Source organism: Columba livia, chromosome 15, assembly GCF_036013475.1.
Source record: "Columba livia isolate bColLiv1 breed racing homer chromosome 15, bColLiv1.pat.W.v2, whole genome shotgun sequence".
Classification (NCBI taxonomy): Eukaryota; Metazoa; Chordata; class Aves; order Columbiformes; family Columbidae; genus Columba; species Columba livia.
The window spans coordinates 9,430,091-9,451,062 of record NC_088616.1 but is presented as its reverse complement, the minus strand read 5'-3'; the positions used below and the strand labels follow the sequence as shown (position 1 = coordinate 9,451,062).

General features: G+C 44.3%; 1 protein-coding gene and 1 long non-coding RNA gene across 2 annotated transcripts; one reads left to right on the top strand and one right to left on the bottom strand.

Moving 5' to 3' along the window:
• Positions 1-805: 805 nt before the first annotated feature.
• On the bottom strand, positions 806-6,973 carry LOC135575470 (uncharacterized). Its single transcript, XR_010466296.1, has 3 exons — positions 6,866-6,973; positions 3,190-4,351; positions 806-2,420 (listed from the first exon to the last, which is right to left on the bottom strand). It is a non-coding gene; the product is annotated as an uncharacterized LOC135575470 (long non-coding RNA).
• A 22-nt stretch (positions 6,974-6,995) lies between these two features.
• Positions 6,996-20,904, top strand: LOC102084403 (major facilitator superfamily domain-containing protein 1-like). Its single transcript, XM_065030619.1, has 13 exons — positions 6,996-7,154; positions 7,363-7,463; positions 9,424-9,548; positions 9,645-9,700; positions 10,447-10,590; positions 11,069-11,227; positions 12,744-12,859; positions 13,746-13,846; positions 15,771-15,882; positions 16,519-16,656; positions 17,219-17,358; positions 17,532-17,643; positions 17,933-20,904. The coding sequence occupies exons 1-13, from the start codon at positions 7,133-7,135 to the stop codon at positions 18,044-18,046; spliced, it is 1,440 nt and encodes a 479-aa protein (XP_064886691.1). The 5' UTR covers positions 6,996-7,132; the 3' UTR covers positions 18,047-20,904.
• The last annotated feature ends 68 nt before the right edge of the window (positions 20,905-20,972 follow it).

The following is a 20,972-nucleotide window of genomic DNA, read 5'->3' as shown; positions in this document are numbered from 1 at the left end:
CTGCAAATCACACTGCGTGCTGGAAAGCTGTCTTCTCCATGGCCCACAGTAGAGACTCAGCAAATCGACCTCTGTGCTTTGGTCCGTTTGGTTCATCCTCAGTGAAATCCAAGCCCAAGTCTCCACGTGCAGATCTGGACCCCAAAACCAAAGGATTAATAAGGGAAAATAAGCTGTCCCAGGTTTGGGTGTGTTAACAAGCTACAAACTGGTGAGGCTTTCAAAGTAAATGGTCCAAAGGTCACAAACAAGTCCATTGTTTCTTATTCACACTCTCAAATTCTCCATCATCTAATAAAAACATAAGAAGCGTTATCGAAACTGCATGTTGTTCAACCTGAGGCCCGATCTAGAAGGACTCTTCTTTGAGGAAGAGGGAGAACTTCCAGCCAGAAGAGTGTTAGAACCTGATTTTGCAACCCAATTATTAATGCAAAACCTCCAAATACCTTTGGACTGCGAGCCTCTTCTGAGTACCTATGAAAATCAGGGCGCTCCTTTGCTCCATACGCTACTTGTTTCAATTTAGTTACTCTTGTCTGCCCAGAAGGACAAACAGCCAAACAGACACTGCGGGCAGATTTCAGATATTAGGGATGCATTTGTTCATCACTGGGGCAACACGTCAGCCTGAGCCTAACGAGTGGCTGCAGGGCTTCATGCTAATTGCGCTAATTCGCGTTAGTTGCATATATATTAACACCCAGGACACTACAGTGTAGCATTTCAGGTGCCATTCATTCAAGTCCAGTCTTACTTTTTCTTCCTTAGATTTCTACAAGTCAATAATAGACAAAAAACACAATTATTGGACAAGTTAGGTGTTTAGGTCCTCGGAACATACATATTTTACGGTCCCTTTAAAAAGGTCTATAAATACAGAGCTTTTCCTAAAGAATCAGTTTGTATTTTGTAATTTAAAAATAAAAAATGGCCAAAGAGAGGCCAAGAGAACTACACAGCCCATTCATTATAAGGAAACATTTTCAGTTTGGATGGTAAAAGGAGGAGACCAAAGAACTGCTTAAATTAACATCTTAAAATCAGAAATAGGTTTTCAGATTGGGTATTGTTATTAAAGGCTGGAAAGCTTGAACTAAAAAGACATACGTGTTTTACACCACCATTGAAATCTGCAATTTGCAATCCAGCTGTGTTCAGACTAAACCGAGATGATTTCGCCAGTCTGGTTTTGTAGGCAAGCAATACATTACAGCAGTAAAGAGCTGTTTTGTTAGACAAACTGAACAAGCCCAAGTACATATAGTTGTTCTGAATTTCAACTGGGCAAGGCTACAACAACATAAATACTGTGACCAAAACAAGGGATATACCCCAAAGTTATATATGATTGTGTGGTTCAGAGGAAAATTCAATGGTTCAATCCCCTTGAATATCATCCCAGATATTAGTGGCTGTTATTTGGCATGGGAATAAATGCTGCGTGATAGAAAACAACGTGGAACATTTTGCTCACAGATGAACTGAGACACCCACTTCCATTCCTACAGATGCATTATAAACCAAGTTTTCCTATCTAACACACCAAATAAGCACACCCAATGGAACCTTCTGATTCTCTGTTGGGTACTGTCCTCTCAGCATGGGAAAATGACATTTAATCTGCATCTCCAGCTTGCTCAATAAATACCTAGAGAAGAAATACCCACTAAACCCATATGCTAGCGCTTATACGTAGCTATTTCCCTTCTATACATGCAATAAGTACTAAATCAGATAAATCCAATTGTTTTTTCAGACACTGTGTCAGATGTAAAGATGTAATTACTACTGTCACATAGGTCTTCATTTTAAAAGATACAATAGTATAATTCAGATCTCAAACTTTTTCTTGAAAAAAAAATTAAATTGCACAAAATGTCCTCCTGTTTTTGTAAACAGCCCAATTCAATGTCATTTTTTATGGATTTAAATGTTCCTTTCATCAGAATGTATAGATAACAATACAAATGCTAATCAGGTCTCACACCTTCTTGTGAATATTGTCTCTGGTTTAGAGATGGAATAAACTGGGGCAGAAGCATTAAATGGACCCAAAAAGACCATGCAGGGAAGGACTGCTAGAGCTGGGATTAGAGCAAAGGAGCTTTTGAGCACTAACAGCAGATCCGGAGCCTGCATTTGACCTGCGCTTTCCTGTTTCTGCGGCAGTGTGAGGCTCTGCGGGGCTGACAGTCCGCCTGGGTGCACCGGCGCGTCCCGACTGTAACAGAGATATCAAGGTGAGGGAAATGCCAGAAGGGTTGTACTTGGATAGGGACCAGCTATTCCCTTCTGCAGCGGCCACAGGAAACCACTGCAGGCAAAGCTCAGAGCAGTGAGCCTGATCTCGGGCTCAGCTGATCTCAGACTGTCCATTTTGAGCGGGAAGGCAGCAGAAAGCATCGTTTGAGTCCAACCTGCCAGGATAAAGACACAAGGTGTTGACTTGTGGAAAAGCTCCCAACATACACATTAGATTTAGAACTCTCAAAGAACGGAGAAATTCCGAAGTCATCATTAGCAATGACCTCAAAAGCTCCAAATTACACAAAGGGAAAGAACTTTAAACCTACCCAGAAAGCATAATTGCAATGGCAATATCAAATCTCATTGGTAATTAACAGTTGAAAGTCTTGTGACTGTTCCATCCTGTGTTATGTCATTATAACTGAATATATTGCTATAGATTGATTGCATGATAGCTTTTAGAGACAGCTGCAATTATAGCAAAAAGCCCGTGTCCCCAGAAAAGGAGAGAAAAGAGAAGGGGAGAGGAGAGAGAAGATACATCAGGAAATGACACACAAACGGTGCAGTATTTCCTTCGGATGGCACTGTGCTAATTAACAAAGCACTGATTGCAGCAGTGATCTGCCCTAAGGATCTGTAGGATCAGAGTTCCATCTTCTGCCTCTGTATTTTATTAATTCTCATAGAATCATAGAAACATTTAGGTTGGAAAAGACCTTTAAGATCAAGCCCAACTGTATTCTCATTGTCTTATTATTGATATCCAAGTGTGCTTTTCAGAGATGATAATTACATTCATGGTGAACATTAACACCAGAAATGCATGCAGTGTGTAATTTCAGGGTATTTTTTTTACTAACTTGCATAGGGACTTTATTATTTTTTTTCTTGCGTATTAAATCGATGAGTAGACCTTGAACCGAAGGCAAAACATACCCTGAATGAGGCCAGGACGTTCTGGTCTGCCATCTCAGCACTTTTACTCCTTGCCCTATATATAGAGAAAAAAAAATCCCAAACCCCAAGCAAGCTACATTATATGAAAACCATGGCCACTGCAAGGAAGGGGATCTCATGGTAAATTAAGAAAGAGTAGAAGCACAGTAAAATGTGCAGAAGCTCATGATGTTTTCAGAAACACTGGCAGCTGTTGTACATTTTATAGTAGCCCTTCTGCACCTGATATCCTTCCGTGCCAGTGGGAGACAGTGAGAAACATGCAGGTAGTAGGAAGGGATATTTCAAATATCAGTTTAGTTTTGACACGTATGCTGCTTCTTCCCATGTCTTGGACCTTAAGCCCAGCCCCGCTTGGACTCCTGGGCTTTTAGCTGACAAACTGCAGGTGGGGGAACAATCTTTTCAAGCAGAAAGGGGCAGCCGCACCCCCCTTAGTGCCTAGATTTACAACAACTCCCCCATTTCTTCCCATTTGCTTTTTATAAAGTAGGAGAGAGACTCTCTGCAGAGACTCTAGAAACCTAAACTACATTCAAAAGAAACCTTCAGTACAAATTGAAGGTGACAGAGAGATGCTCAGATATGGCGATAAGGGGTGCAGTACAGCTACCAAAAGAGTCAGGTTGCCTTTATTAGCAGTTCAGCAAAGAGGGAAAATTCTGCCTCTGTGACAAGGGCAAAGAATATAATTAACTAACGAGACTCCTTAGTTTTGTGCCATATTAAATCTATGGTGGGTTTTCAGGTCTGCCTTGAGCCCGTGGGAGGGACGGCCGCTAAGCTAGCTGGAATGAGCATCAGCAAATGGAGCAGGAACGCCAGAGCAGGTTACATTATTAATTATACTGAAGAGCTCTCTCGCAACAGCAGGACATCGCGGAAAAAAAAGAACAGCTCATCCCTCAGATCTGCAGTAAGCAAACACACGCAGTGTGGGTCTTCCTGCTGCTGTAAACCCTCCTCCTCGCCCTGCTCACCCCCTGCGTTGGGGATTTTCCTCCTTCCAGCGCTGGGCTGGCGGTGAGCGGCTCACGTCATGAGTGACAGAGCCTCCGACAGCAGCAGCAGCACAAGACGTTTCAGAGCTCGGCAGCAGAACAGCCTCCGGGGACCCAGTGAGCCTGAGAGAAGGCGCTGCCTGGTGGGTAAGAAAAACACGCAGTCGTGAGGAGGATATGGCAAAATATGTTAAACGATTACATACCAATGCTCCCGTCTCCTCTGTTTTCAGAGAAATACACAATTCATTGCAAAATGAATGTATGACACCTGACAAATTAAAATCACTTGCCTGCCTGAGAATGTTGTACTTACTACAGCTATACTTTCACCTGACTGTTTATGACTGAAGAGAGAACAAAAATACAATATATTTTATTTTCAAAAAGATTTAGCACAACTTGTCATAAAACAAGTTTCCCTGTTTTCTCTGATGTACGGGAATCACTTGGACACATGCTTTAGGAAGTTAAGTGTTAGAGAACTGTCCATAAGAGTTGGAAGTCCCTGAGACTGAAACCTTGGTGAGGAAAAACCCAGATAAACACGGGGAAACGCATACCCAGAAGAGACCGCCTGTTTTAAGGTAGAAAATTGAGCTATAAAATAAGAAAAACTGGCACAAGAACTTCAAGGTCAGGAGAAGGACTTGGTACTACTTTCAGTAAGTCTTCTCTAAAACTGAACTACAATTATCTGTGTAGGTTTTAATGAGAGGACTAAACCCAGGACTTTGGAGAGCTTCAGGAGATAAAACAAGCTCTGCAGCTTTGGAACAAATTTACAGTCAAGGCAAAATGTTATGATGATACATGTATGGATGCACAGGTGTAGGAAATTCAAGTTAATATGAATGGAATTCGACAGAATTTGACCTAACAGACAGGAGACAATATTAAAATCACAGGTATCATAGAATCATAGAATGGTTTGGGTTGGAAGAGACCTTAAAGATCACCTCGTTCCAAGCCCCGCCATGGGCAGGGACACGTTCCACTAGAGCAGGTTGCTCAGAGCCCTGTCCAGCCTGGCCTGGAGCACTGCCAGGGATGGGGCACGCACAGCTTCACCTGCCCGTGCTCAGACAGTTGTTTGCAACTGACAGCACACCAAAAGTATTCTTATGCCTGTCCCTTTCCTCCCTAACAACAGCCGAAAGGCTCTTCTACCAGTGCAGTAACCCAAGTCTGGACAAACAGTCGTGCCTCTAATTGCAAATCCCTCACAAGTGTCTGACCTCACCCTAAAGACTAATTCTTACTAAGGGCTCATGAATCACACACACTTCCAGTCCCTACTCCAGATTATTTATGAGCTGGAGCTAAAACAGAGGAAAAAAAAGGTAAAATTCAGCAGGTGGATTAATTACAACACATCAAATCCATGTAGCCTGTTAGCCAAAGACTGAAAGGAGGAAGGGGGAAATATTTCATTTATGTGGGAAAAAAAGATATGATCTATTTCCATATATATAACATGAAATATTATGAAATACATATAGTTATATGTATATATTTCCATATATACATGCACATATATATTCAGGAAATATTTCACATGTTTATATACATATATATATGGAAAACAAAACACTTCTGAGGGAGAAAATCGGAAGTGTGTGTCCAGACTCACTATGCAAAGGAATCCAATCTCTTCAACCTACTATTTACATAGCAGGATGCTGATACGTAATTTTCCTTTCCATCCCCTGGCACCACAGTGAATTTTGTCCAGCACATTAGTATTTTTCATAAGCAATGTGAGTGCAACACAGGTTCTTTGTCCAGATGGGAACCTGCTGCTGCTCCCAGCAGTGCTGGTACAGCCGCCCCACCGCTGCTGGTAACGGTTACAGCCTGACAAGACATCCGAGCATCTCTGGGCTATAGTACCCTGCACCTATGTATTACTTCCAAGTCTGGAATCGTAGATTCACTCTTTGCTTTAAAAAAGTGCTGCTGCAGTATATTGATGGCTGAGAAGGCTCTCCCAGGTGCCATTTTAACGGTACGTGCCAGCAGGCAACCTTCACAAAGACATAAATCAGAAAGGAAACGAGGGGCAGCACGCTCAGAAGGAATTGAACTTGGGAGCATTTCATGGCTTTCGTAAGGAAGCACCTAGAATCAAAACCCAGCCGGTTTACAGGAAACCTGCAAATCATTAGGAAAGCTCTAACCCTAGTTTTCAAATCAATCACACACACTACTGTGTATGTTTTATATATACATACACATAATCTTTTGTATGTGCTGTCACAGTTTAACCCTGGCTAGCAATCTGAACCACAATAGATGCTCATTCACTCCCCAACACCCCCAAACAGCGGAGAGAATCAAAAGTGAAGGGAGAAACTAATGGATTGAGATAAACATAGTTTAATAAAATAACAAAATAATACTGATATAGCAGTACTATTTATAAATACTCACTGGGGGAAGTCAGTGAGCAGTTGAATAGGGGCTCAGCTGCTCATCAGGGTAAGTGCCCTCCCTCCCCATTCTTACATGAGACACTTCCATTAATGCACCCTAAAAGACATGCCTTTTTTTCCCCCAAACACCACATTTTTGACCCCAGTTTATGATGCATTACAAACCAGCCTCTTCTGTACCGCTGTTCCCTGGTCATCTATTCCCCACCTTGCATTTACCATTTGACCTCTTCCTTTTACACGTCCTAGTTTTAACTTTACTCTTGTTCACAGAGGACACCCCCTGCAGTTCGCTTCCCAACGCGGATCCTCCCCCTTCAGATTCCCCTCACGCCCCTCCCGCGCTGCCCGGGCCCGGGGCGGTACCGCCGCCCGCCGGCGGCCTCAGCGGGCAGCGCTGGAGGCCGCGCCGGGGCCGGGCCCGTGTCCCCGGGGCGGGGCTGGCGCAGGGGCCGCGGGCGGGGAAGGTGCGGGCTGAGGCCGAGCATGGCGCTGGCGGCGGAGCGGGGTGAGCGCCGGCGGGGCGGGCGCGGCTGCGGGCCCCGCGGGCGGCTGAGGTGCGGGCCCTGCGGCGCCGTGCGCGGCTGGAGCCGCTGGGCCGAGCGGCAGCGCGGGGCTTGGGGGGCCGGCGGCAGGCCCGGGCCGGGCCGTGAGGGGGGCGAGTGAGCTGAGGGGGTGAGGATGGCGAGATGAGGTGGGTTCTCCCTGCCCTGCAGGCGCCTACAGGTTCGTGGTGCTGCTCTTCAACTGTCTCCTCACCTTCGGCTCCTACTTCTGCTTCGACATCCCCAGCGTCCTGCAGGAGCAGTTCCAGGGGGTAAGTGCTGGGCCTTCCTCTGAGAAAAAAAAGGCAGAACCAGCGAAATGGAGGCGTTAGTCAGCAGTAGGTTTTTTAAACCTTTTCTTATGATGTTAGGTAGGAGTTGTGCTCCAAGGTCTCCGGTCCAGATGAAGGGGGTGAGGGTTGCTGCTGCCCTGCTTGCTGTGAAGAGGGCGCACGAAGCCGGGATGAGCCGTGAGGGGTTTGGGTTCTCGCTGCTGCCCGGAGAGCTGGAAATCTAAAACCTGCCCTTGCTCGGTGGTTGTCAGCTCTCCGTCCAAATGGCTGTTCCCTACACTGATGAAGGTCGGAATTAGAATAGTCTTGGTACCACTGCACGAAGATACATAGAACTGACCATTCATACGTACACCAGACTGTAAGGCTAGTGATGTTGGAAATGGGAGACTAGAAAAGACTTTCTGGGTCTTCAGCTCCAAACCTGATGCTGCAGGTGTCACATCACGTGTTTGTTTGCTACCCAAAAGACAGACGTGGGCAGGGAGGTCATAGGAGGACTCGGTTGTGTGAAAACCAGTCGTATTTTCAAATGCTAGAAAATCTGGTTGTTCAGGGTTCATATTGATGTTCCAGTTGATTTCTGGGATTTCTCCAGGTATGCTGGAGTCCCAGAGTTCTTACCTGAATTCCCGAATACCCCACAAATTCTTACTTGACTAATTTATCTGCCATTATCACATTTGTTTCTTGTCTTTTGAGAGCTGGTTTTACTCCTGTGTGCCATCTGCTGGCATATTAGTCCGTGTAGGCTGAGAGCCACTGTCCTGTTCTTTATTTCAATAGCAGTAGAAATATATATAGCTTGCAGGTATAACTTTTTTTTCTTTAAATGCAGGTAATCCATAACATTCAGATAGTGAACTCCAGGATAAATTGGGTGCAGTTTGTCATTGCAAACAGGAGTAAAAATAAAAGGTCAATATTTATTCCTTGGTCTTCCACAATTTCTGTAGGTCTGTGGGAGAGCAGTCAGTCATTTATTTACGGAGTGAAGGTGGTGTCATGTTTTGTTACCTGGCTAACTTTATAGGGTAGTAAACCAAGCCATATTGTTCTGTGCTATGTACTGTGCAAACAGTGTTTTATCTGTTGACACACTCATCACGTTTTTACTCTGGTGAATTTACACAAGTGGTCCAGTGGTAGTCGGAGCATCTGAGACCAGTGCTTACAGTGAAATCACTTTGTTCTAGACAACGGTTTCCTCGCAGCCTCAGACATTTCTACTGCAGCAGATCTGATGGCTTCGTAAATACGATGGCTATATAAAAATCACGTGGTTAAAATCATGTTTTCCTTGTGCTTATTCAAGCTGTTAGCTTGTGCCTACTGGTGTGGAAGACCTAGTGTCTATTTCCTAATGCAGGTAGATTTTTAGTAGTTGGAAGATCTAGAGCTTTTTCCTGATCATATGGTGTTGAGAAGATGTTGCTTTTCAGTAGCAAAACCAACATTATTCAATCACGCTAGGACAACCAGTTTCCTACTGCTCAGCAAATGCTTTATAGCTGTGAATTAATATGGGCGACTGCTAAGTTTCATATGTACACACTGCTTAAGACTTTATTGTATGTAATGAAGAGTCAGATCAAGCTAAACTATATCCAGGAAACTAAGGGATCAAACCAACCTCATGGTGCAGTCTCACGGCTTTTCGTTTGGACTGAAGTGTGTATAAAAGTGCCGAGCCCCTGCCGCTACTGCCGCAGAAAGGGCAAGGGAAGGCGTGATGTGCCGATGACTGGTCATTTCTTGTTTGGCAAGGGCTGGATTCCTGGGAGAATACACAAGTCCTCCAATTCCTGATCCTGGAAGTGGGAACTGAGTCAGAGAAACAGAAATATAGTAGGCAAGAACTGACCTTCATTTTTAAAGGAATGCGTGGGTTTTCATCTGTGTCTGCTGCCCAACATAGACTCTGTGACTTGTTATGCAGAACTTGACCTGCCCCAATGGAACCCATCATAACGGCACTGGGCACAACAGCACGCTGGACTGCGTGGAAGGCTTGGGAATGACACCTGCACAGTACAATTTGCTGTATGCCATCTATGCTTGGACGTAAGTCTCTTTTCTCTTGCTTTTGGGGAGGAGGGTAGTTTGTTAGTTGCTTCCCAGCAGCAACACACAAAGGTTCCTGTTCTTGTTTTCTCCTAGGAATGCAGTAGTGGTTATTCTGGCTGGATTCCTGATTGATAAACTAGGAAATCGCTGTAAGTTCTGAGGATTGATTAATTTATCCTTGTACAGAAGTGGGATTTCAGGCTGTTCTTTCAGTGCAGAGGGATGATCAAAGGTTCTGCTTCAATAAGATCATGGAGCGATGGGAGAGGAGGGACAGCTCTGTGTGTGGAGTGTGTGATGGTTCGTTGAGCAGCTACATGGAGATTTTTCATCCTTTGACCACTGACTTAGCTGAATTTACACAGCAGTGCAGTAAACATGTTTTCCTCTGACACTCACGTAACAGGGAACAGTGTTATATGTTTTCGATGGGACAAACTGATAGTGTTCTATTCCCTGCTCTGACATTTGTTCTGGCGTGTGCCTTAATCTAAGGCCCAGCAGTCCCAGCAGTTCTGCTCTATCTCCCGATCACAAAAGTAAACATCTCCCAGATGAGGCACAGAGAAGGGGGTCGCTTGCTCTAGGCCATAGTCCGTAGTGGAGCTCAGGACTGGAACAGGGACTCTGTAGAATTCAGGGTGCTCTATCTGACTTGTTCTGCCTCTCTAACCTTCCGCCATTATAATATCATCATTATTTTGAGGATTCCCCAGTCATTTTATAAAGAGATCAGTCTTTACAACATTAAAATAATGAGGATAAACTGATGGAAGCCCACAGGTTCACTGGCATATTTTGAGGTTGCTCTTTTTCTTTTTGACAAAGAATGCTTTTGTCCTGATCTCGGCACATCTGTTGAGGTTAATGTATTTTTTTTTCTGTTTCTCTCTAGTTGGTGTCTTTGTGTTCTCTCTTCTGACTGTGCTGGGATCATCAATCTTTGCTCTAGGCTCCCATTTCAAGGGCTCGCCGTACCTCCTACCAATGATGCTAACAGGAAGACTGCTCTTTGGCTCTGGGAATGGGTCACTTACAAGTAAGGAATTCAAATTCTTAATTACTCCTCAGCAGAGGGTCATGATGTATTTTTATTTTGCCTCCTAGACCCTTGTCCTACCAGTCAGCTCCACCTGCTTTGCCCTGGGAACCTACGCTGCTAACAGAACACTGCTCCTCGAAGGGCTGCATGGATTTAATGTGTCACAAGATGTTCAAAAGTCTTCCCCTCTAACAAGTTTGTGCTTTTCCCAAGGGTGGGGACTGACATGTGGTCACTGTACCTTTGGGATTCTTTTCACTTGCCTTATTTGAGGGCAAAGTTCACCTCCTGCCTCTCAGCATGATGTAGTGTTTTAAAACGGGCTGTGAAGTTGACCCGTTCTACTTCCACTGGGGATGCGTAGAGGTCTCTCACCCCAGCTCACATGCTGGAGCTGCAGAGGCTGTTTGTTGCTTCTGTGCAAGGCTCTTGGCCAAGTCTGTCTGTTCAAGAGAGGATTTTTGTCTTCTCCAAGTTGTGCAGAATCGTATCACAGCCTTCTGGTTCAAGGGGAAGGAACTGGCACTGGCATTTGGACTGACTCTGTCTTTCTCTCGTCTTGGGAGTGTCCTCAACTTCTTCTTCACTCAGCAGTTTGAGGCCAAATTTGGAATGCAGTGGACGCTCTGGGGAGGTGAGTTTCTTTGGTGCTTTGGCCTTTTGTTTTCTAGACTTAAGGCTGGCCTGTTCCATCCAGTTATGAGAAGTACCTGAAAGAGATAGTGAAGTTAGCAGGAGGAGGCACATTATTTTCCATGTTCTCCTGTTGCTTTCTGTAAGCAATGGCGTGGTGGTTTCTTCATGGATGCGTAAAAACCCTCTAAAGTTGTAGTGTCAGCCTGACAGTTTTGTCTGCAGTTTTCTTGAGGTATTTTAACAGCTGCAGTCACAGGTAGTCAGTACTTAATGTAGGTTTACTCCCATGGAATAGAAACTTCAGAGTGAAGCAAAAGAGGATTCAAATGTGTTCTTCTGTATTTTAGCTGGGAGAACATGCTGGTTCTGTAATAGTATCTGCATTGGTCTCAGCACAAGATGCCTTGCCTGTGGACTGGTCCAAAGTACAGGTTTAAATTACTGTGAAAGGCAGAATATGAATTACTTGTTTCTTAGTGTGAGTCTGTTCTAGGGCTCATATCTTTCCAAGATTTGAGTTTCTGCCCTGTCATTTGTGCAGTGCGGTGGGATCTGTCTCTAGCAGAAGGGGTGATCTGTTCCACAGTGCAGTTAAGTAGTGGCACCCAGGTGCTCTGCTGTTCTGGAATGGTGATGCCTCAGGGCATCCTCTGTGTATAAAGACTCAGTGATTATAGGAAGTTGTTATTTCCCGAAAAACAAAACAGTTCAGGCCATCACCCATGGAAGAGAGGATGCATATGTGAGAGAAATCTTGCAGTCCCTTGCTCTCCTCTGATTCCAGCTCTTAGAGAAGAAACTGGGATGGGCATGGTGTGTTGCATCCCATCTGACCCTCTTAATTTTGTGCTCAGGCAGCATTTGCAAGCACAGCAACTTCAGTAGCCCATGAAGGGATAAATACATCAAAGTGTGTTTGCATCACATTGTTTTGGCTCTTTGGAAAACAAAATGGATACAGATCTTTCTCTCAGAGAATGGTGTCTGCAGCAGATGCCCGTTGCCAACCTTGCTTCTGGCATATCCAGCATAATCTGACTCACTTCTCTGGAGCTGCGTGAGCGACAGGTCAGATTGCTGTGGTAACTGCAATAGGTCACATAAATGAAGAGGTGTAACTTGGCTTCCAGTACCAGCCCATGTGCGATACCTCTCCTGCTCGTGGGACCATGGCAGTTTCTTAATGTCTGGCTTGTTTTAACCGTGGGTTTCTTACACACAGGCCTGCTGCGGTTTAGAAGGGATTCTGGCCACGCTCCCACAAAGTGGCTGCATTTAGAGGCAGGTGGGGCTTTATCTTCACTGGCTTCAGGCAATTCTGCAACATGTGAAGCTTAGTGGACAAGGAGCTCAAGGACTCAGGGCAGTCAGAGGTGAATGGTCCTGCTACGTGGTTAATGTTAAAGGAGACCTGAAGCAGGAGTCATAGAGAATTCTGTGGATTACATGCAGCTTGTTTTGTTGTTCAGCTCTCCACACTGAGGAATTTCTAACACCTCTTATGTTTTTTCCAGGTACCCTGCTCTGTGTGCTGGGTTTTGTTTCAGCACTCACAGTCAGTGTACTGGATAAAGTGGGCATGAAGCAACTGGGCTTGGATGGGGTTATCCAGCAGGAATCCAAAAAAGTGGTATGTGCTGCACAGACAGCTTTTCCATCTCGATCTTGACAGCCTGGGGTGCGTGAGGAATGCTTTTGTAGTGCAGGGACGCCTGCAGTAGCAAGAGCTGGTCCTGCCCAGGAGAGGGCATTGACACCACTCGGTTAAACCTCGCAGAGCAGTTTTTCATGTACATCTGAGGATATTGCATCTGCAAGCCACCAGAGTGTAACTTTTCTGTTTTGAGCTTATGTATTTGGAGCCTTCCAGAGAGCTGAGCTGGCACTCTGAATGGTGTTACTTTTCTGAGCCAGTTACTTCTTGACTGTAGGTGGCTCAGAAGAGGATTTTTTGCATAGAACTAGACAGTAGCTTCTCTCTGAAATTGCTTTCTGGCTCACAGGATCTGTGACAGAAAATAGCTAATCTGGTCAGTACTGAACTGCCTTCTGCCAGCCCTTATCTTCCATTCCTCCTTGCGTTACTCTGTCTAGGAACAAGTATTACAGGCAATAGGTGGCAATTTTTATGGCACTTTATCAAACAGCTTCCTTCTCATGACGGGAACCTTACCAATTTCTGTATCTCAGTGTTATGACTCCTGTTGACACTGTGTCTTTCCACTGCATTTCACTTAAAGTTTTGCAGTAGAGCCTGCTTAGAATAGTCTCTTGCAGCCATAACCTTTACAAAAATAAGAAAGATTTTTTTGTGTGCTGAATAGTGTTAAAGAAGGAATGCTTTGGAGTCAGCACATGCCAAATTTTCTCAGAGGTACACGAGCTGCCTTTCAATTCCCTTTTTCCCGCTGTTACTTCCCAATTTTTTTTTGACCTTCAGTGGCTTGCAGGAGGTGATGTTAGTGTGAAGCTGAAGACTGTTTCCTGGTGAGTGAGGGCACATCTTATCTTTGCAGCGGATTCAGGACATCCGGCGACTTCCCCTTCGCTACTGGCTCCTGGTCCTCACCATCATGTTCTTCTACAACGGAGTCTTCCCCTTCGTGGCAGACGCCAGGTACTGCTCTATGGCTCTGGTCCCACTGACTGGTACAAGCCCACCAGAGCCTTGCAGGCCCTCGATTGTTAGCTGACTGGGAAATATGGGGGTAACATGCTTGTTCCTTTCAATCACAAAGCACAGAAAACCAAATGTCTTTAACATGTATTTAAAGATATGAGGGTTCTTTGACCTTTCTATCCCTTCAAAGATGAGGGAGACTTCTGAAGGAAAGCAAAAATAACTTAAAGGGAAATTATTCGTCTGATGTTTAAAGCTTAGAACACTGCCAAAGGAGGATCAGAAGGATTTGGGAGAAGGGGAGAAATACTTTATTTAAAAAATAGCCCACAGACATTTCACCTTTGTGACGGGCCAACAGAGTGGCTGGCTGTCAAGCTCTTTGGGGTGTTGGCTTCACCTGGGGCGGTTCTGTCCTGCAGTTCCTGCGTGTTGTCTGCTGTGTGCAGAACAAAGCCAAGCTTGCGTCAGCCTGGGCTTGTAAGTGCAGAAGCCTTCGCATCCTCGTGCAAGGCTTGCAGGATTCCTTTTTTATGCCTTCATTTGCTTACAACAAAGGAGCAACCTGCCCAGCTAAACTGGGACTCCTACTTCTGTCCTGTGGCTCTGCCACAGACTTGTCATTTTGCTGCTCTTTTCTTGTTTGTAGATGATGCGGCTTCTATCACATAATGAGTATGAACGTTTATATTAGCAAAGGCCTGCAGTAAAAACAAAGAAAATTATTTTGGTAGTATTTATTTGGTGATGTATAGTAAGCCACTGTGAAATTGGGAGTGAAGAAATGTCATCAACATTGTCATAACAAATATACAAGTGACCTTTTATTAGCAAAATAAAGACATTGAAGATGGCAAGGATCGTCAAGTCCTTGATGAGATGGGCTTTCTATCAGTTACCCTCTCATTTTAACTAAAAGCAGCATCTGCTGATCACACAGGATCCTCATTTCTGCAGTTCTGCTTCCCTCCAGAATTTTTTTGTTTGCTCCCTGTGAAGCAAAAGTTCAGGCACCAAGAGTCATGTTTCACACACCTTTTCTGGCAAAAAATGCCATCCTGCTTCAGAAAAATAATGGTCCCAGGGCCGCTGCTCTTTGGTGAATTCTGTTGCAGTAAATCTTCGGGGAACAGTGTCTTGTTTCAGACTTTGCTGACAGCACAGGCTATAAAGGCTCATTATTACTAACGCTAAGTAGCCATGCAAGGAGCCAAACCAGGTTTAAGTAGCTACAAGATCTCTAAATAAAGTAGTCTTTCTAAGCTGTTACTGCTGTATGACTGTAAATTCTGTAAAGAATTAAAGCTTTAACGTCATTTTTGTGTGTCCCTCACAAAGGTGAAAGGCAGACTTCTGACAATGAGAATGAAAAACTGGCTTTGTGTGTTTTCTGCTTTAACCAGATGTTTCCTTAAAGGTGCTTAGGGGGAATTCCTAGTACTTCTAAAATGCAAGCGTTCAATTTAAATGCTGATCTTTGCTGTGGGATTATGTTAAAATAGTTTTCCTGCCCCTCGGCATTCTCCCCCTTGGTTTTATAATGCTTTCTACTTCTTCAAAGAGAATGTAAAAAATCCGTCCGTGTGTTTTGGCCAGGTGATGGCAAATTGCTGCTTGTGAGCTGTGCTGATGTAACTGAACATATGCCCAACTTTAACCGGCAGTTTTACTCTGCACTTGTAGAAGAGTCTTGGAAATGGCCATTTAAGCTACCAGCTTCTCTGTGGTGTGCCACGATTAAAAAGAAAATAAACCAACAAAGGCTTGGCACTACAGACCAGATGGAATCACACTTCTTTACAAGTTTTCTTATTAAAACCCTTCCTGTCCCTGTGTTTGTACTCAGACTTACTTTCTGTCAAAGTAACCAGATCAAGAATCCTAATTATGTAATTTTTCTCCCCTTTGTTTTTATTTTTAGCAAGTTTATCCAGGATAAATATTCTGGTTACAGTCAGCAGGCAGCCGCTTATATTGCTGGGGCATTGTACGACAGCTCCCTTGTTCTCTCTGCAGCAGTTGGCATATTAATTGTGAGTACCCAAAACCAGAAGTGCTTGATGATAACTTTTCCCTGATTTTTTTGAAATGTCTTTGTTACAGCTTCTCTGACCAGAATTTAGCCTGTTGTTGCTGAACAAGCAGTCTTTTAATTCCTTGCAAACTGCAAGATGCACTTTTGTCTGAATTAAATTACAAGAAGTAATGTTAACCTGTTTTTCCCTCTGTTCCTTAATTGTGCTGTGGTAGCATCAAACCGTGGCAAACGGCCGTACGTTGTGAGAAATCTGAGACTGGAACAGAAAGGATCATAAACTTTGCCAGTAGATGGGAAAGGACAACCTGCACGTAACTGGTCCCTGTTCTGTCACTCTTTCTTTCCGTATTTCCATAACAGTCAGAGCATACTGGTGTGGTTTTCTCCCCCCTTTATTAAAGCCTGCCCTGTCACATGAATACTGACCACCGATCCTCTGACAAGTGTTTCAGCCTTGGTGTGGGAGCGTGCAAGAGGAACTAGGAATAGCTACTCTGCTACAATATCAACAACTAGGGAGTGATGTGTTGCTGCCGCTCATGCCAGCCTGCTTTATGCAGCCACTCGTGTCAGCAGGATCTGTGGAAGCAAAATCCCTTGTCAGAGCCGTTCTCTTTGTTTCCTTCACCAGGACTACGTTGGACTGAGAGGCGTCTTTGCTGTTGGTTGTGCTGCACTGACTCTGCCAGTCTTCGCTCTCCTGGCATTTACATTTGTTCCTCCATTAGTCTCTACCATCTGGTTGGGGATTACTTACTCCTTTGCTGCTGTAAGTTCACAACCCCGCTGCTGTAGTTGAGTGTTCTGTGGCTGCGCTCCTTCTGCATCCCGCATGGCACATAGAGCTGCTCTGGTGTCCTGATGAGCAGGTTTAGCAGCCACATTTTGAAGCCACTGGCTCCCCAATCCTGAAGACCTTGGTTAGTAACAAATAACCCTAAAGAATCAATACCGAGCAAAACGCAGAGCAGAGACCATTTGATACAGAGTGAGGCACTAATCTGTGCTTTTCTTTGTGCTTTTCTACCTTGAATGTATCACCTGAATCTCCCTTGAGCTAAATCATCAGGTCTAACTCCCCTTCAGAAATCTAGAGTCAGGTTATTCCAGTTTCAATAACATGTTGTCTGTGCTCTCTCAAGCTGCTTGAAAAGGAGGGGCAACAGTCTAGAACCAGCCAATAGGCTGGGAGGGATAAATAGCAGGTTTTTTGAAGAAAAAGTAGAAATGGTTGTTTAGTGAGAATAATTCCTTTCTAAACCAATGACCATCTACTATAACACCTTTAAATAAGGCTTTGAGTTAATTCCTCTTCTCGTTACTCCTACCAGGCTAGTATGTGGCCATCCATACCTCTTGTGGTCCCCCAAGCAACTTTAGGGACAGCTATGGGGCTTGCAACTTCTGTGCAGATGATTGGAGTTGGCCTTTCAAATCTGATTGTTGGACACATTCTAGGAACAAAGTCCAGGTGAGAATGCTTTTTCTGTTTTTTTTTTTAGAAGCAGAGACATGAACAGTGCTTCAGTGGAGTGGTTTGAACAGAAATCAGTGTCTTTGCAACCTGATGTGGCAAGGAACTATAGAACCGCCTTAAATATCTTCAAGTGACTAGTTGTTCTATCCTGTTTTGGCCTTTTCTAGTGAATTAAAGATCCCCTTGTGGCGCTGGCAACAGATGATGATCTTCATGTTGGCAAACACTATTGCATGTATTGTTGCCTCCGTTAGCCTCAACGTTGTAGACAAAAAACAGGTAAGTGTGATAAAAGGTGAAGAACACTCTTGCATCACCAAGTTGCTTTTACTGATGTAATAGCTGTTAGGTGTGTGTAGAAGTAATTTCCCTGACATATAAATGAGACTTTATAAAAAGAGAACGATCTGCTAAAATATTGATGCAGAACATCTTACCTAGTATCAAGCTATTTGCTGTATTTTTTTGCAAGAAGGTGAGGGGTAGGGCCAGGACCCAGCTGTAGAAATACATGTGTACAGAAACAACAGCATCCTTTTTGTCACTATTTGCTGCTTTGAATTTCTAGGGTGGGACACTGAACAGAACAAGAAAGGGAGCACCTGTGGAGCAGGACGGAAACCCTGCAGATGCAGCAGCGCTCCTTGATGATGAAACAGGAACCGGAGGCTCTGTCAGCTGAACCTGTGCCATGTGAGAACAATGGCGGTTGCCAGACACAGCACTGATCACTTCTGTTTGAAAGTGGATTTTTAGCCTGTGTATTTTCAACATCTTTAAATGGAATCTTGAAGGGAATTGTCTACAGAAAGAGAATGTTTCCATGTTCTTATGCCTGGCACACAAGTGAAAGGTGTCTGTTGTATGGTTCTTAGGTGTTCTCCAACATACAGAAACCTGCATGGGGCACTTTAAGAACTACACTACAGTAAGTGGAACCAACCTAGCTGAAACTTGTTCATACGCTATTAGATGGTTGCTTTTCACTCCTGCATCTAAACCGCCTGCATAAGGTGTGCCTGACTGGTCTATTGCTTTTTCTGTCACAAGACTCCTGTACATCAGTACTTGCTAACCCACCTACCTTGGCAGGCCTGCCCTTTCAGTTACTGCTCTAGATTAGCATTCATCTGTCACAAATTACATATCCATGCAAGTGACACCATCATTATTCTTCAGGCAGGAGACTGAATTAATCAAACTGATTACCTTTTGCACACAAGCCTAGCTTAATTGCATATTACCTTCCTAGAAATGCTTCTGTAAGCTGTGCCTATTCCCTTGCCTTCAAAAGCATAAAAGGTTTTGATCTGAAATTCTGTCCTTTAAACCAAGGTGCTCTTACTCATGAATGCTAGAGGCTTGTTTTGCTTAGCCAGCTGCCCTTTTCACTATGCAAAATACTCACAAGCACCCACAGTGTTTACAAAAGCAAATGATGCTTTAAGAATGAAGTAAACTTTAACATAGCCAAGTACAAGGAATGCTGAAGTGAATAACTTATGTAAATTATTACATATCCTTAAGAGAAATAGCACCTCTGCTCAAGTTGCATTTAATATAAACACTAGTACTAGACTGAAAACAATTTAGGCACTGACAGCATCCAGTGAAGTCACATTTTAAGCAGATGTCACAGAAAACAAATCCACCCATCAAAGCAAAGTTTTCTTAAACTGATTTACTGAAAAGAATGCCTTTAGAGAGCAGTATCTTTTAAGTTTGAAGTTATATTGTGAATTCATTTCACATGACAATTAAAGGATTTCCCTGTTGGAGTCCTGTGCAGCAGAAATTTGGGGGTAGAGGCAGAGTCACAGAACTGTAAAATCACAGACGCTATTTGGCGGCAACCTCCTGAGATCACCTCATCCAGCACCCCCCGCTCAAGCAGGGTCAGCCAGGGCAGGTAGCCCAAGACCATGTGTGGTCAGAGTTTGAGCATCTCCACAGATGGAGACTCTCCAGCCTCTCTGGGCAACCTGGCCCAGCACCTGGCCACCCTCCCAGTAAAAAACTGCTTCCTTGTGTTCAGATGGAACTTCACATGGTTCACTTTGTGCCCATTGCCTCTTGTGCAGAGCACTGTCTGGCTGCCTCGTCCTCACTCCCTCCCAGCAGGGACTTAAACACACTGGTAAGATGTCACTGAGCCATCTCTTCTCCTGGCTGAGAAGCCCCAGCTCTCTCAGCTTCTCCTCCTATGAAAGAGGCTCCACATCAGTGACCACCCTCATTGACCATCACTGCACTCCCTCCCTGAGTTGCATCTCTTTCCTACTAGAGTGTCCCAAACTGGACTCTCTACTCCATGTGAGGCCTCACCAGTGTTCCCACTTGGCTGGTACATCAGGCTCCTGCTAGACTGTGGCTTTACATACACCCCTCAGCCTCCGGCCAGAGCACCACTCCTCAATGCCAAGATTCCGCAGCTGCATTTTTTCATAGTGGAAAAAATCCCATGATGAATTTCCAAATGTGATTATGAAAAACCACACAGAGCAGTTCTATATACTCATGTTGGAGGCTTGTGTCTGGAAGAAAGTACGTGTTCAGAGCTAATTTTTTGTGTCAATACTACCAATGCCTGGCTTAAAAGCACTGACTTCAGCCTGGCTGGCAGGAAGTCATCAGCTTTCTTAGTTTATATACCACACAATGCTGCAGCCAAACTCAATGGGGTTGTTCCTGTAACGAGTGCTGGGATACCCACTGAAGGTCCTGTACTTGGTTCTTCATGGAAAAAGGTCAAAAGGCAGCCATTCCTGTTTGCCATCCCATAATCTAATACTACCAAATTACCAGAAACTTCACTCTTCTGTTTTGAAGAAGAGTTGTGGCACACTGTTCTTAAAACTTGCCACTGGTTAACACGGTTCCCGACAACTTAGTGCTGGAAATCTCACTGCCTACTCTGTGTTTCACTGCAAAGCCTTCTGCCTATTTCCTCCATTCACTGCCCAGGAGAACTGATGGCTACAGAGGTTAATGTAGATACTATCGTACAAAGATCACTGCACATGCTTTTAAAACCCTTTCAGTTAAGCTGAAGATGTGGGGAGATCCTAATGACCTTTGAGACTGTTGCACAAAGACCATCTTTAGGTCAGGAGGGCTCTGCTAGAGACTCTTAGAGGCAGAGTTGTTCTTAAAATATTCCTCATGACTTTCAGCTCAGATTAATAAAGCTTGAAGCTGATGTAACAACAGTGAGGAGGCAGAGAATGAGACTTCCTGCAACAGTACTTGCTCATCTCCACTGGAGTTCATCAACAGCTTCCTGTTACTCCTGTTTAACTGCTTTTTTCATTAATTACTCCAGTGATGACAGGAAAGCCACCTCCACTTTGCCTGTCCTTCCGATTTCTTGCTTGACACCTGCTGTTGAGACGCCAGAGCTCACTTCTGAGAAACTTTTTACAAAGTGATTGCATGGTTCTTTACCATGTTTGAGCTTGTCATGAAAAATGAAAGGGTGGGATTCACTGAGGTCAAGGTGCTGCAAGAAATGGAAATAAACAATCAGCTGGTTTTGTTTAATTTCTGTAGCGTTGCACAGATCATGTATACAGGTAACTGAAAACTTCCACCCCTCTCCCTCGTCTTGG